At 44.0% G+C, this 15,361-nt stretch overlaps 1 protein-coding gene across 2 annotated transcripts; it reads left to right on the forward strand.

Moving 5' to 3' along the window:
* The first annotated feature begins 204 nt into the window (after nt 1-204).
* On the forward strand, nt 205-11,428 carry LOC121884605 (probable serine/threonine-protein kinase DDB_G0280133). 2 transcript variants are annotated; one of them, XM_042393480.1, is made up of 2 exons: nt 205-492; nt 6,898-11,428. In XM_042393480.1, the coding sequence occupies exon 2, from the start codon at nt 7,454-7,456 to the stop codon at nt 9,338-9,340; it is 1,887 nt and encodes a 628-aa protein (XP_042249414.1). In that variant the 5' UTR covers nt 205-492; nt 6,898-7,453; the 3' UTR covers nt 9,341-11,428. The 2 variants fall into 2 exon arrangements, with proteins under 2 accessions (XP_042249414.1, XP_042249415.1); XM_042393481.1 differs by lacking the exon at nt 205-492 and adding an exon at nt 1,228-1,592.
* The last annotated feature ends 3,933 nt before the right edge of the window (nt 11,429-15,361 follow it).

Raw genomic sequence — 15,361 nt, forward strand, 5'->3', positions numbered from 1 at the left:
GCATCTCCTCTCCTGCAACAGGATTTGAAGGCGAGGAGAGAGGGAGGGGGCAGAGCCGAGAGAGAAACAAAAAACGTGACTAGGCACCCAAAGCGTCCTGTTATGCAACAACTGACCTACTAACATACATTTAGAGACTCAGAGAGAGAGAAGGACAGAGAAGGAGGGAGAGAGAGAGAGAGGGAGGGAGAGAGAGAGCGAGAGAGAAGGAAATAGAGAGAGAGAGGAAGAGAGAGAGATAGAGAGAAAGAGAGAGAGAGAGGGAGAGAGAGAGGAATTGGAGCAAACATGACATGAGGAGCGCACTGAAAACAAGCGGCACTGTGTTCGCACTCTTCTCATATACCTGCACTAATCGGAGAGCTGGTGTTTTGAAAGTGACGGGCGGAGTGTGTGAGAGCAGCAGCCCGGCGACCCATGCGCAAAGCGGATTGTTGGACAGGAACGAAGCTGTCGGTTCCCTATGTGGATTCTGCTTTTTAGACAAAAACGGTGAGTTTGCGTCATTATTAATAACTGCATCATTTTATTAATAGCTGTTTGATATAACACAGAGGCTCTAAATACTTTGGCTTTTTGCATTTTTTGTGATGAGTCGCCGCTCTTACTCCATGAGTGTTTGTTTTGGTGCTGGGGCGCATTATCTCAATGTCAAGGCGAGGCTGTTTTCCCCTCCTCTGTAGCCTATGTGGGGGTCTGTGTGTGTATATGTGTCTGAGGAAGGGGAGGGAGAGGAGGGGGTAGCCAGAGGTTATGGGATTCCTTCAGAAAAAAAAAAAAAGGTGCGGTGAGGCTCGTTTGGTGGAAACACACGGAGGCGAATGGGGATGATTTGGAGAGGTGCCATAGTTGTAATGAGGCAGGGTCAACGCATCCGCGCTGTTATGTTATGATGCGTACCCCCACCATCTATTCACTGCTGGCTGTGCTGGTTTTTAGGGGACAGTTTTGGTCTGTTTATTCCAGTTTCCTTTCACTAATACACCTGCTTTCGTAACACACGTGGCTCAGACAAAATATTAAATAAGTGCGCAGGTATTTGTTACATATTTACTACATTATTATTATGTAAAGGTAACAATATCACCAGTTATTATTATATTTTATATTAATTATTATTCATTGTATTATTATTATCAGTAGTAGTATTAGTATTAGTACTAGTAGTATTAGTAGTATGATTATTATTCCATGTAAGTGGTGTTCAGTGTCAGGTTTATATGTTGTAGAGACTCTGAACAGCCACTTATTTTTACTCGGCTACTTTTGGGTTAGTAGGGTAGTCCATGCAGACAACTGGAAAAATCCCATGCAGGCTCCGAGGACACACTTCTCTCCGTCACGTGTAGCAGCTCTTTGTAAAGGTTAACGCGGCTGTGCAGCCCTCCGGGTTAACCCTTTAGTCGCAGTCTGAGGAGCCAACACAAATCCAGAGCAGACACGACAGGCATCATCCGTCCTGGACACATTAGGATATTCAGTCTGAGTCTTTCTCTATTGTTTACAAAGCTCGGGCCGGAATTGATGCCAGAAATAGAAAAGAATGGAGAATGGTGAAGTTCGCGGGCTCTGATGACTGCAGCCGCTGCAAGGTGAGGTGTGGACCAGAACATCTGGATCAAATGTGGGTCAGATGTGTCTATGTGTGGCTCCTGAGCAGCGCAGCGACAATAAGGACAAGTTTGATTATAGAGCGGGTGAAAATGCGCAAATAGTTTGTTGATGAGATTTTTTTTTTTTTTTTTTTTTTTTGGAGAAAGTGGGTGAATTTCATGGCACAGTTGGATTCGTGCAGTTGCCTTGGATGACTGGGGATCCGATTAAATATGCATGAATGCGATTTGTCAGACAGTGCAACAAAGGAGGCATGCGGGGTAACATATTTCTCACAATGTGTTGCTACGTGAATGATAAGTGATTACGAGGGATTGTTTTATCCGCTTTGCGCGCAGCCTATCAAAGGCTGAATTAAACAATATAATATGGCCTTAAATTGAACTTGAGCGGCTAAAACAACTCTGCTTGGCTGCAGTCCAGTGGTTCAGTATAATGGTGAAAAATGTACTGTAACTTTTAGGCTCATATAGACAAATACTTTATGATTTTTGTGTACTATTGGAAATTTTGTTTTAAAAGAGAAAACTAATCTCTGCTTCATTTTCCACACCTGCTTTGTGATTTACATTAGACTGCACGTGGGCATGGTCATCCCCCTCCTTCTCTTGCTGTATTCCAGCAATGGCATGCGTTCAGACATCATCTGCACTAACAGCTTATATCCATATGTTTCACACATAATAGCAATGTGAAAAAGCGATTTACTAGGTTTCAAAGAGATTTCAGTTTCAGACGTCCATCATTGTTGTGAAGGACAGCCTCCCTCCTCAATGGACTGAAGCATCACTGTAACCATTTTACGCATTGGAAGTTTAGCATGTGCCGCATCTGTACAGTAACTATATACCATATAGAGAAATTGAAGAGGTTATGCGGGTTGCATAATGAATGAATTAAATAATTAAAATGGATTAAAGAACGGGGCAGATTATGCAATCGGCGGAAACCCATAGTCGGCGGGCCGACCGCGCAGCGCTTTGCTTTGCTGTGGAGCAGCCGCTGCCAATTGGTTGGCGTACACACTGGGTCTCTATTGCCAGCTAAGAATGTAGGTCAGATTAGTCCTGTGGGAGGGGGGATGAGGCGCACAACCGCCGCTGACTAGAAAAGCAGAATCAAACCCCCACCAAAATAAATCCTCGCCCCGCCATAACAAAGAAAGGAGGCAGGCATGCAGAAATAGAAGATAGACACAGTGATTAAAAAAAGAAAAAAAAAAAAAAGAAAAAAGCCATGCACGACCTAAATAAATAATATCATTTCAACTTATACACTTTTGGGGGAAAAAAAACCCTCATACCGTTTTAGGTCATTTCAAGCAAATTGCATCAATGATCTGAAAGGCTGCTTTGTGGTTATTTAGGTTTTATTAAAAGTCTGTCTGTGTCCAGCTTTACTAAATAAATCCACTTCAAATCTGGGAGGGGAATTCATGCTCAGAAGCGTAGCGGTTTCCATCCTGTCCCACTTTGTGGCCTCTTGACTTTTTCTGGGTTTCCTGGCACATGTAAGATGATAAAAGATGAGGGCCGTGCTTTGTTATTGTGCTGTGGTTTGCAGCCAGCGAAGAGAGGCGAATTACAGCATTTAGTAGGCCAAGGGAGCACATGTGACTGGTGAAACACATGGACTGAGTCACTATGCTTTTTTCCCTTCCAGAGAGAGAGAGAGAGAGAGAGAGAGAGAAAGGGAGGAAGAGAGAGAAAGAGAAAGAGAGAGAGAGATATGGCCATGTGTTCTTGGAACAAGGATCTAGCTTGGATAGGACTCCACCTTGCTGGCATGCTGCCCAATTCCTTAACACACACCCCCCCTCCCCTTTTCAGCCCCCAGACTTGGAATTCAAGCAGACCCCACCCATGACACCCCGACCCCCAACCCTGCACCACGTGCCATACACTGCATTCTTCCCAGGGAAGGGTAGGGGTGGTGGGGGGGGGATCAACAGTTTCATTCCCCTTTCTCTGAAACATGCCCCCCCCCCTCCTCCCCCTCCTCCTCCTCCTTTTATTTTAGATCTGCTCCCATTTCCTGAAACGCTCCACAGAAACACGTGCAGGGGTTTGAACTCAGTCCACTGTTTCCAAAGCTCGTTGCCACATTTAGACTCTTGCGGTGAGGGCCCTGTGGTTGTGTGAGCGAGTGCAACTTGGATTCTTTTACTGTGCTATCATTCCACAAGTGCCACAGAGACCCAGTGATGACACGTGAAGAATATATGATAAATTGGAAAGAGTAATCTAGGTCAAAGCACAGGAAAATGTGTGCAGGGGAGTGGTGCAGTACACTGCAGGTCTTCTTGCTTTAGCAGGATGTATTTGTATTTGTATTTGAGCAATGAATTCAGTTTATTCATGCAAATAAAATGGCTGCTTTTTAATAGCTTTTGGTAGCAGTGGTTTATTCGCCACGTTTCTGTAATTTTAATGACAAAGAGTTTAACACTGAATGGATTACAGGATGAGTTGTGAGGGTGACACCTTTTGTGATTCACGCTCACTCACATGGTTCAATATTGAGGTTTGAACAGAGGGAGAGACAGAGAGGCACACAGAAAGAGCGAGAGCCAACACAGCGAGTTAATTAAACACAAGAGTTCATTCATGTGTCTCGCTCATCCTGACTGCAGGAGAGATATGCAATATACGCAACCAGTGACGTCAATCACTCTCCTTTTGTTACAGAATGTTGTTTTCTCACCAGCTGCTTTTGACCATGTCAAGCCACTGGTTGATTGGAAGGGAGAGAATATCCAATATGATTGGCTGCCCCTTCTGTTTTCCCCCTTTTGTTGCTATGGGTGACACATTCCCTCTATTGATGTAATACCAACCTTGCAGAATTGCCACTGGTTTCCCCCATACCCAGTTACAATCTCATCTCCATCTCTCTCTTTGTTTCAACTCTCCCTCATTGATTCCCTACATGCCTTTGTCTATGCTCCACTTGCTCTCACCTCCATCTAAATTTAGTCGATGCTCTAATTCTATTCTCTTTTTGTCTTTTTTTACGATCTCTCCCTTGTCTCTCACTACTTCACCTCTCTGCAGCTCTGCTGACCTATATTCCAGCGAGCCGTAGCCTACAGTGTAGGCAGCTAGACTTGTGTTTACAGAGTGCAGTCGGTCCCCAGTTTCTGGGTCAGTGGGACACGCTGAGAAAAAGTCTATCGCCTCATTCTTCCTCTCTCGTGCCTGACAGCTACATGTCAAAGGCTCACGAGGATAACCGTAAACCGTTCAGCCAAGCAGAGAGAAAAAAATCCAGACGTTTTACAACAAATCAAGTGTGAATGTGGCATTAAATGTTGTAGTAAACACTGAAAATATTTAAAGAAAAAGAAATGGAAAAGTAAAAATAAAAATGATGGTCAGGTCCAGTATTTTGTCTGCCATTGTTTACATTTTAGAGCTAAAAAAGAAAAATCATCCCCTTTCCAGAATCTGGGCTGAAATCCATATCCAGCGCATGGATACGCCTGTAGTTACATAATGGTGTCAGATCTGAGGGAAGAGCAGAGTATAACCAGTACAAACACCTTGCCAGATTATGAGATTACAGATTCAGACAGTGTAATAGTGCTTATGGAGTTTAACCTAGGAGTGCAGATGTTGAGTAACACACACTCAGTGCAGCTGATAAATCTACTGTCGCACTTTTATTATGGCTACATTTTAATATGGAATTATTTACCCCGATGCATATATGATTAATACTTTTGTCACCAAATTTTGATATTTTTATAGTTCGACCTTCAATACTTGCTTAATCCCACTGTAAATTCATAGTTGTGTGCAAAGACAGTCATTTTACTTGATATACAATACATGTTGGTTGTTGTCTCACATTTCTAAAAGTGCAAATCATGCAGAAGCACATATATACATGTGTGATCTTATTATTTTTTCCAAGAAATGTTTATTCCATTTCTGTGATATTAATTCGAGGATAATGAGGTATTTGTCTTTAAAATAATGTGGTATACAGTATATTTATAACTAATTCCAGACTTAATTTATTTTAACATAAAAATATAACAAAGAATTACTTTCCTGTTCAACCCATTGGTGTTATGCCCTAATATTTACCACATCAAATGGTTTTGTCTAGAAGCACACCTGTTCAGCTCATTACAGAGGACACCCTGCTGTGTCTGAGCTCTGAAGCACACATCTCCACAGTAATAAGATTGTTCGACCACCCTTGTGTTTTACCCAAATGTTAACAAGCTGTGTTATTCCTGCCCGTGTCCTGCCTCCTTCCTTTCCGGGGGCCCTTGACCTATATTTATCAATGCCCTACCTCCCAGCTGCCCCCCACACCTCCAAATCTCATGCCCCAGTCTCAGCCTCTTTATCCTTGACCTGCACTGGCTGCTGCCTTTGTCTGCCTTATCTGCTCACTCTGCATCAGTGATTTGGCATTGAGTTGTTTTGGCGAAGAATGCTGCCACATTCCTCTGCGGATGAACGCATGGGGGGGGGGGGGGGGGGGGGGGGGGGCTGGAGGGGTTGGGAGGGGTTTAAGTAGTGTTTGTGGACGGGGTTTCTCGGTGGAAAAATCAGCAGACTGTCTCTCATGGAGGTTTTTCTCTCAAAATGTTATAAAATGGATCCAGGGAACCCCCACCAGTCCTGCAACTGACTCACCCTCCGCTCTGTCTGCCCCAGATACTCAAAACCAAAAAAGCTAATCCTTTAACAGTCTAGGTTTTGTGCTCTCAGCATAGTCTCGATCCATGTGTCTGAATAATGCAACTTCTGTGGTGTTACACTATTTATTTCATGTATGCACTTGCCTCAGTTTCCATGTATGGAAATTTTAATTACCAGTCTTTTAACTGCCTCATATATTTTGACTCCTTTTTGAACTACTGGGTGACAAGATGAAACAAGGTCATGAGCCTTGCAATGAACTCATTGCCCACATTACATCACAAAAGTCAACATCAACATGCCAGGCTTAAGGTCAGGGGTCATAGGCTGCAGACGGAGCAGATCAATAGCAGGGCCAAAAGGTCAGACAGTGAGGTCTAGCAACCATTCATTGGTTGCCATGGGTGACACAGTCCAACAAAGCCAAACATGCTAAAACAGCGTAAAGTGTGGATGTAGAAATGTTTTCCTTTCATATGTCTTTGATAACTGTGCATGAGAAAATAATAGGTGAAATGACAAAAAATGCCTAAAAATAAAATATTTGAAGCCTCATATGCGTTATAGAACACCAGCAGACCACATGGATTAACACATCTTTTTTTCTCTGTTTTTATCTCTGCAGCCTTTCATCTTGCAGTCAACTGCGGAGAGAAGAGAGACAGACAGAGGGGAGAGAGAGAGAGAGAGAGCGAGCGAGCCTCCCCAAGAGACTGACACGCTGAGGTAGACAGGCCGACCTACATCCTGCTGTTTGCGTGGAGATCTAGGACACTTCTCCGCCAGCTTAGCTCAGTGTGCTGTTCTTATGCTAAACCTATAACAACCAGAGGAAGAAAAGCAAGAGAAAAAAAGAGCTTTAAGGAAGTTTTTCTTTTCCTCAAATTCAAGACTGATCTGATCCAGTTAGGGTCTGTGATACTTTGAAGAGTCTGGACACTGAACCAAAAACCCTTCAAGTGGATAAATGAGGGTTTCTAATGCTGAACTCCAGCTGTTCTTGATCTTTTTGGCTAATTTGGACACTTGAGTCTGAACCTACAATAAACAAACTGACCAAGACCTTTGAGAGAAAATCTTCAGAGGTGTTTCATCACCATCCCCTCCTCCCCTTGACCTCTGACCTACTTCTATCCCCAGTCGCCCAAGCAACATTTCAAACTGGCTACCGCTAGACAAGAATGGAAAATCTGACTTCAGGGAATAACCTAAACTGCCTTGAGACTTTCACAGGTTATGAAGAGTCTCTTTCACCTATCCAAGGGACTCCAACTCGCCTAGGGCGCCTCATCAAACCCAAACCCAATATGAGCTGCAGACGAAAGCGCGAGTTCATTTCCGATGAGAAGAAGGATGCCTCCTATTGGGAGAAACGCCGCAAAAACAACGAGGCGGCCAAGCGCTCCCGGGAGAAGCGACGTCTCAATGACATGGTTTTGGAGAACCGTGTCATTGCACTGAACGATGAGAATGTGAGGCTCAAGACAGAGCTACTCCAGCTGAAGCTGCGCTTTGGCCTTATAAGCACTGCCTCCTACATTGAAAAGAGCCAACAGATTGGCGGAGGCAACAGCACAGGAAATGGAGGCTCCTCCTCGTCCACCTCCTCTTCTACTCAGTACTACTCCAGCGGTTACTCAAGTAGTTCTCAGGTGATGATGAACTCTGACTCCTCCGAAACAGAGCAGTCAGGACGCAGTGAGGGCCACAGGCAGCTGGTGAAATACTCCCCACGTGGCTCCCTTTCTGATATGTCTGACGGCTCCTCTAGGGACAGCCCCGAGCCAATGCCCTTTGAGATCAAACAGGAAGGTGATAGGTTGGAGATGGACATTGCCAATGGCACCACCACCCAGATCATGTTCAACATCCACCGCGGTCTGGCCTCTGTACCCACTCATCACCAGATCCAGCAGCATTCTCAGGAGCTGGAGGCTGCATATCACAGCCAACAGCAGCAGCAGCAGCAGCAGCAGCACCTTCACCAACAACAGCAACCCCATCAGGAGCCTGTTACTGCTATCAGCACTGTCAGCCAGCCTACCCCTCACCCACCTGCTGCACAGAGGAGTGTCATTCTGTATGGCTCCAGCAGTGCCTCCTATCCTGTGGACACCCTGACAAGGCCCCAGGATATCGATCTGAAGGCAGCCCAGAAGCAGAGCAGTGGTAACAGCCAGACGTGTGCCAGCCGACTACCCCAGTCCATTACGGAGAGCTCCACAGAGACACTTGCAGAGGTGACAAAGCAGCTTGAGAGGAAGACATTAGACTCCCCTCCTTATGAGCTCTCAGACAACCGTAATGAGGCTGGAGAGAGACAGGTGTACAGAGTTTGCCAACTTCCCCAGCAGCACCTGCAACAGGAGCATCAGCAGCAGCACCAGCAGGAGAGTGATTCATCTGCAGAGCTCCTCCACAAACAAGTGGAGGGGTTCAACCACTCCCACCTGTACCACCATCTACAGCAGCCTCATCCTTCATACCTCAGTGCCCAAGACGAGGAGCCACCTGTGCTTACCTATGAAGGTGGGCCCCGGAACGAAGCTTACTACCAAGGCCAATCAAGCTCCTCTAGCAAGGACACCTCATCCAGTGATGGAGATCCCCGGAGCTCCGACAAAGAGGCCTCCACGGATGATGATGAGTCCCCCTCCTCGTCCTGCTCAGACATGGGCAGCTACCACAACCAACATCTTACCGGCCTCCACCAGCCTGCCTCCCCCCAGCCCTCCTCCCAGGGCTGCTCTCAAGCCCAGGGCCGGGATCCCCAGGGGGAGGTGAAGGGCACAGCGTTGCCCCACAAACTCAGACTCAAACATCGGGCCATGAGCACCGGCAGCAGTGGTGGCCACTGCTCCGGCCAGGAGTCCCCAACCACTCCTCCCTCAGCCACGCCACCTCCCCTGCCCCAGCATCCCTATTTATCCCTCATGCCACAGCAGAACATTAAGCGAGAAAGCCTGAGCCCAGGTGGAGGCTGTAAACAGGCAGCGTCAGGGGAGGGGAGCAGGAAGGAGAACGGGAAAAAGGAGACAGGTGGACGACGGAACAAGAGGCGAGATTAAGTGACATAAACTTTTTAAAGCCTGTCACAATGTAAGCATTTTGTGATGCTCTATAAACTAAAGACACAACTACCCTGCCATCATGCCTTTGCCCTATAATCAAATCCCCTCCTAAAGCCCTTGGGACAGGAAGCTGGGCTCTTCTACTCCCCTACCCCCAATGTCACCAAAAAAAGGCTGGACATCTTGTAGGGCTGTATCATATTTGTATATATTGTACAGATTTGTCATTTCTTACATCCTCTCCATATTTACAGAAGCACTTTTGTTTATGTGATGAGAGGAGGAATGGAACTGCCTGCTTTTCTACTTTTGTCATTAAACAACCTACAGCAGAGTACATCAGCGAAAGCACATTTTGATCACTTACAAACAAGAATGTAAAAAAAGAAAAGTTTCGAGCTTTATCAGTACTATAAATTTGGTACATATCTGACTGTAGACAAACATACACATGTATGGCTCTCTGCCTTAAAATCAAATGCAAATGTACACTGGGGACATTCCCTCGACCAAAGAAGCACCAACACCACAATATCAAGTTCCATACCTCTTCCCAGACCCTACCTCTACCAACCCATACTCCCCCCCAACCATCTCTATTATTTCACAAAAGATCTGCATCACCTTTATTTTTTAAGCACTTGGTTTGTATATTACTGTGATATATGAATATTGTATCTATTATAAATATATATTTTACAAAGAAATTTGAATACAAATTCAACAAAAAATGCGACAAACCTGCAATGGTAAAAGAGGATTTTGAAAGTGACCATCCTATTATGAATCACATTTACTGTACAGCCACATTGTCTACTGTTGCTACAGGACCCATTCAAATTAAAACACCTCTTTCTTGATTGTTAAGCTTTAGCATTAATCATTTGTTAATGCCCTGTTTACACAGAAATGGCCGTCCACTTTGGAGCGCCAACAGCACTGAATGGAGAACATAATGTTTCCTGAGGCAAGGGCCTCATTAAAATGTTTGGATTTCGTAACCTTTAACCAGCCTTTAAATATTTGGTGGAATTCACCAGCTGCAGGCTTTAAGCCTTTAGTTTATTTGAGCTTTATCAACCATATCTTGTGTTTGTTACCATTCACTGGCCCAATGTATTTATTTCCCTCTCCTCCACACGCCCATCACTGTAGAAAAAGCCCACAGGAACATAGACCGAGAATGTGTACAGACCTTTTTAGATACATACTGCAGCCTTGAGTTTGGATTGTGATGTAGGCATGGGAGACTTGGGGGCAAAAACAGGAGGAATTAAGTCGCATTTGTGTAAACACACTACAGTGCACTGAACAAAGGAAAACTGAGAAACCCTGTGTTCCTCTTGTGTAAAGAACAGAGCCCTCCATAGTTACTGTACATTTATTGACATTAAATTAGGCTTGTGAGTTATTGTGAAAAAGTTAATACAATACATTTCTCTAAACCTCCAATTGGCGCCAACATTAAAATTCCATATAAAACACGAACAATCTGAACTTGAATTAATGAAGAAATTGACTTCCCTTGTTTCCCATGTGCCTCCATTACTCATCTCTCATGGTCATTCTGCTACTGGGCAGTGATGAATTGCCTACACTGGATCCTACTTTAACAAAAGTCTATGTACCATGTTTGGCTTTTTGGTGCTTGTGTATAAATGTAAAGTTCCCCCACCCTCGAACAACACTGTAATGTTTATTTCATTGGTTTTATATCCTCTTTTTTCGTCAAGGTGTTGTTCTGTTTTCCTCTATACTGTGTCTTTCTCCTATTGACTGTGATGACATGTATTTGCCTCATTCCTCCTCCCTCCTTCCCCTTTTTTCAGTGTGTATTAATCAGTAATGTTTGTGGTTTTACTGATGGTTTTATGAAAAAGACAAGAGGACAAAAAAAAGAAACAGGCAAAGATAGTGTGGTGTTTAGAGATGGGTGGTGGTTGGTCTGGTTGGTCATTACCATCACTTCCTTTTGACATGAATATGTATGTAAAGACACTAATGTTCATCGTGGAAGATGGGAGCATTTCAAGATCGAAAATGAAATAAAAAGAATGTTGACCCTATCAACATATCATGAAAAGAGCCTGTTTTTCTCCGTTCTTTTAGCAGTCTTTGTTTGGTTTAGCACAATGAAACCTGTTTGAGGGCTACACATATTTCAAAGCAATACTTGCTGCTCAACTGGAGCTGAAAGCCACCAGTGTCATGGAGTAGGACTGGGTATAAACATACAAAAGTGAAACATGACTATCATACAGTGCCTCATTTAAAAGCAGCACATCTTGTCGTGATTTATTACAAATTATCAAGCAACTTTTACAGCCCACAAAGCAAGACTGACATTGAACTGAGCAGCCATTTAGATCTGTTTAACACGCTTTGGCGTTAAGAAGCAGCGCCTGTCAACATAGCAATCACAGTCTGTAGGCAGCCTGGCTCGTCATCCTATCAACTGTGAAGATGATCTAACCTTATGCCAGAACCACCAGTTAGGTAATACATTACTCACTGATTGACATAAGAGAATGAATCACCATCAGCAAGCAGGAAAACAGAACAAATTAGGGCAATACAGCATTATAACCATACTTAGTTTTAGTTTCTTGATACTGTATGCCATATTACACAAGGACATGCCCCTGTTTGCAGTAAGATTTCTATAATGCAGATCGTTTAGACTTTCCAAAAAAGGACATTCGATTTGAGACAACACAAGTGCAACTCTGATGTTTAAAGCTTGATAGGCACACCCTGTATCCATTGTGCAGAGATAACCTTGTATAGAGCTACTCCCCATGGGCAACTCACTCTTTTTGGCATCGACAGCTAATCTGCAATGAGAGGAGCTCCGCAGTGACACACTGACACACTTTGCCCGGTGGGGCCAGCAAACTCCCTGGCAAGCGTGTCTGATGTAACACTGGCCTACTTCTACGAATAGACACAAGCTTAAAGCATGAAAATACCATCAAATGTTACTCTCACATTAAACAGACACCCTCACATAGGTACACACACACACACGCTCCTCTGATTATAGCCTCTGCACTTGAAGACTCATGTTTAAACCTCTTTGATGTCTCACTACTTTTGACACACTTCACAAGACCTTGAGTGGACCTAAAAAGGACTGATTAACAAGCTGAAAATGGATTTTAAAAAAAAACCTCTCTGAGTTCTAAAATGCTTCTCTGCTCTAACATGAACTCACTCAGCAGAGAGACACTGGCTCACAAAAGCAAAGGATCACTTTTTGTTGGAACAACTTGAACAGGTGTGCCCCGAAATCCAGAATATTTATAGCAGAGGAGCAACACAAACAGGAGCGTGTTTCAAACTAAACAGGCTATTACTGAACTGGGAGAGTCAGCTCTGTGTGATGTGCAGGACAAAGCCAGGGCAGAGCCAGTCTGAGCCTCTGCCTGCTGCTGCCAGATCAACTGTCCTGCCAACCTCCTGGCCAAGTCCCACTGCATTCTTTGTATTTATACAGAAAAGGCTGCTCTGTTATCAAAATCCTGGCTCGCAAGCTGTGTGATACCACATTTTAGAAAGACTATACAGCTCGTATATGAATAGTTGAAAAGTTTGATATCTTGCCTTCTTAATTATGATTCACATTATTCCTTTAATTGTAAAATGTAGAAATGAATTACAGTAAATGGGAGTTTCAGAATGTCATCAATGTAATTTGAGGTTTTAATAGCTTTATTACACAATTGGTACCAAAATATGGGTTACATCATCATTATGAGAGTTGAGCTGCAGTAGCAGAGACGCCCTTAGTTTCTTAAAGGTCTGGACAAAAAAAGTTAAATTATCTTGTTAGAATCCTTAAAATGGCATTTACTCCTTCTCCCTCATTAAAAATTCCAGAATCTCTCAATATGCAAATATTTTTCATTTCAGAAGTTTAACTGCTGGATACAAGATGTCCTCTACTTCACTGTAAAGTTTATTCTCAGTGTTTGTGTACTGGTGGCTTCGAGTTTCCACATCACACTTGTGTAAGTTGAATATTGGACCAGGATTGGCTTCCAAACTAGTTGTGATGTCACAAATAATGCTTGTATACCCGCCCCTTAAAATCAGATTTTCAATGAGCTCAGAGAAATTTTCCGCTTTCAGCAGATTAATGTGAAAACAGCCTTCTAGTGTCAAACTCTGCACATATATCATTCTGCACAGTGAAGCTCAAAAATCCAACCGTAGGAACAAGAGGAAAAACAAATTTTGAATGGAGAGGGACTTTAAACAATACATTTTTCTCTGTTTCTCCAACCCTTTCATACACCAAAACAGGGTTATGTTCATAACAACACAAAGGGCAAAGGGAGGAGCACCGGGGGGAAGGAGTGGGGGGAGGATACGGGAGGGAAGGGAAGTTAACCCAGTCCACTAACTTGATCTAAGTCTGCAAACAAAGCACCTCTTTGAGGCTGACGCATCAATGCCCTTCACAATGCTCTCAGTCACACACAAGTGAATACATGTATGCACACACACACAAATACTAATGCACATTCCCTCACATACACATGCAAAAAAAAAAAGGAAGAAAGAAGCTAACTGCTGTTCCCATAGGATTTTAGCTTTTGGGGAGTGTGAGTTGTTAAGTAAATATTCCTTATAATACAGTAGCACCCATGGGATGGTATCAAGGTGACATTCTCTGCATGGAGCAGCAAAGCTCTGGCAGCATTTTGCTGCGTCCCCTATTTTCCTGATTTGACTTGAACGGCTGCTGCACCGGAGCTTGCATAAACAGGTCAGGAGGAAAGTAGGTCAGTGTGCGTGCGATGCGAGGAGAAAGGAAAAGGAGAACTAAAGAGAGGGAGAACTAGAGAGAGAGAGAGAGAGAGGGAGAAAGAGAGCGAGAGAGAGAGAGAGAGAGAGAGAGAGAGAGAGAGGGAGAGAGCGCACTGATGGATGGATCGATGAAGGTTATGGCTCCATCCGTGTCACTCTTGTTTGTCTCTGGCAGCAAAGATGCTCTTGGCAAACAGAGCAGAAACAGGGCTCTCGTGTTACCTGGTTCCCCTTCACAGCCTGGGGAAAAGGTTAGTGGAGCAGGAAGGGGGGGGGTGAGGGGGAGTGGGGAAGGAGAGAGGGATGAGAGAGCAGAATAAGAGGGTGCAGGGGGGACCCCAGGACTGCCGAGATCTGGTCTGTTTCCAACGTGACACACCGGGAGCTCCTAACACATTTCTGGGGAAGGTTCCAGGATGCCTGCGAAGCCAGGTCAGGTTCAGGTAACACGACTGGAGAATTCCCCTGCCTGCATAGTGTATAATATAGCCATAACCACAAAACTCAGATTGCTTTATGTGTCACAGCTGTCACTACATAGCTGGAGTACAGTAACCTGCACTATATGGAAATGATGAGCACACTCAGGCACTCTGACATTTTACTGTAAAATAAATGTTAAACTTCAGTTTCAAGGAAAACTGTATTTCATCACTGACCCCTTTCTTACCTGCACCTGTAAACACCATTCTATAACTTCTAAGCAAACACACCTGTGCACACAAATGTGCATTGCATGCGCACATGCAAACACGCAGAGTACAGACGTGTGTGCAGTATGTAGAGTGATGATGCACAAGGTCTCACCACATTGCTGTTGACATGACCTACTTGTCATTCAGGCACAATTCTCTACAGTTCACTATCTGGAGCTGGAATTTACTCTTTACAGGGTCTGCTAGACTTACAGTATGGTGAAGGTAACGTTATCATTACAATAGTGTATTCCTGGAGGAGGCACTTTATGGATCATGAATAATATTCTAGTAGAAGCCAGTCAAGGGGGCAAGAAAATGAAAAAGTAACACATACATTCATGTTATGAAGAAGTTACAGGTGATAATAAAGAGGTAAGGATGTGAGGGAAGAGCAGTGAGGAGCAAGGGCAACTGTGGATACTGTTTAATGCAGAAAGGAAGGAGAGAAAGACAAATAAAGTGTTGAAAAAGGAGGTACAGTTATGGCAAAAATCAGAACCCAAAAATC

This window comes from Thunnus maccoyii, chromosome 18, assembly GCF_910596095.1.
Source record: "Thunnus maccoyii chromosome 18, fThuMac1.1, whole genome shotgun sequence".
In the NCBI taxonomy this organism is placed as follows: domain Eukaryota; kingdom Metazoa; phylum Chordata; class Actinopteri; order Scombriformes; family Scombridae; genus Thunnus; species Thunnus maccoyii.

Excerpts from the sequence above, each read along its gene's own strand:
- LOC121884605 (XM_042393480.1), top strand. The coding sequence starts at position 7,454 with ATGGAAAATCTGACTTCAGGGAATAACCTAAACTGCCTTGAGACTTTC.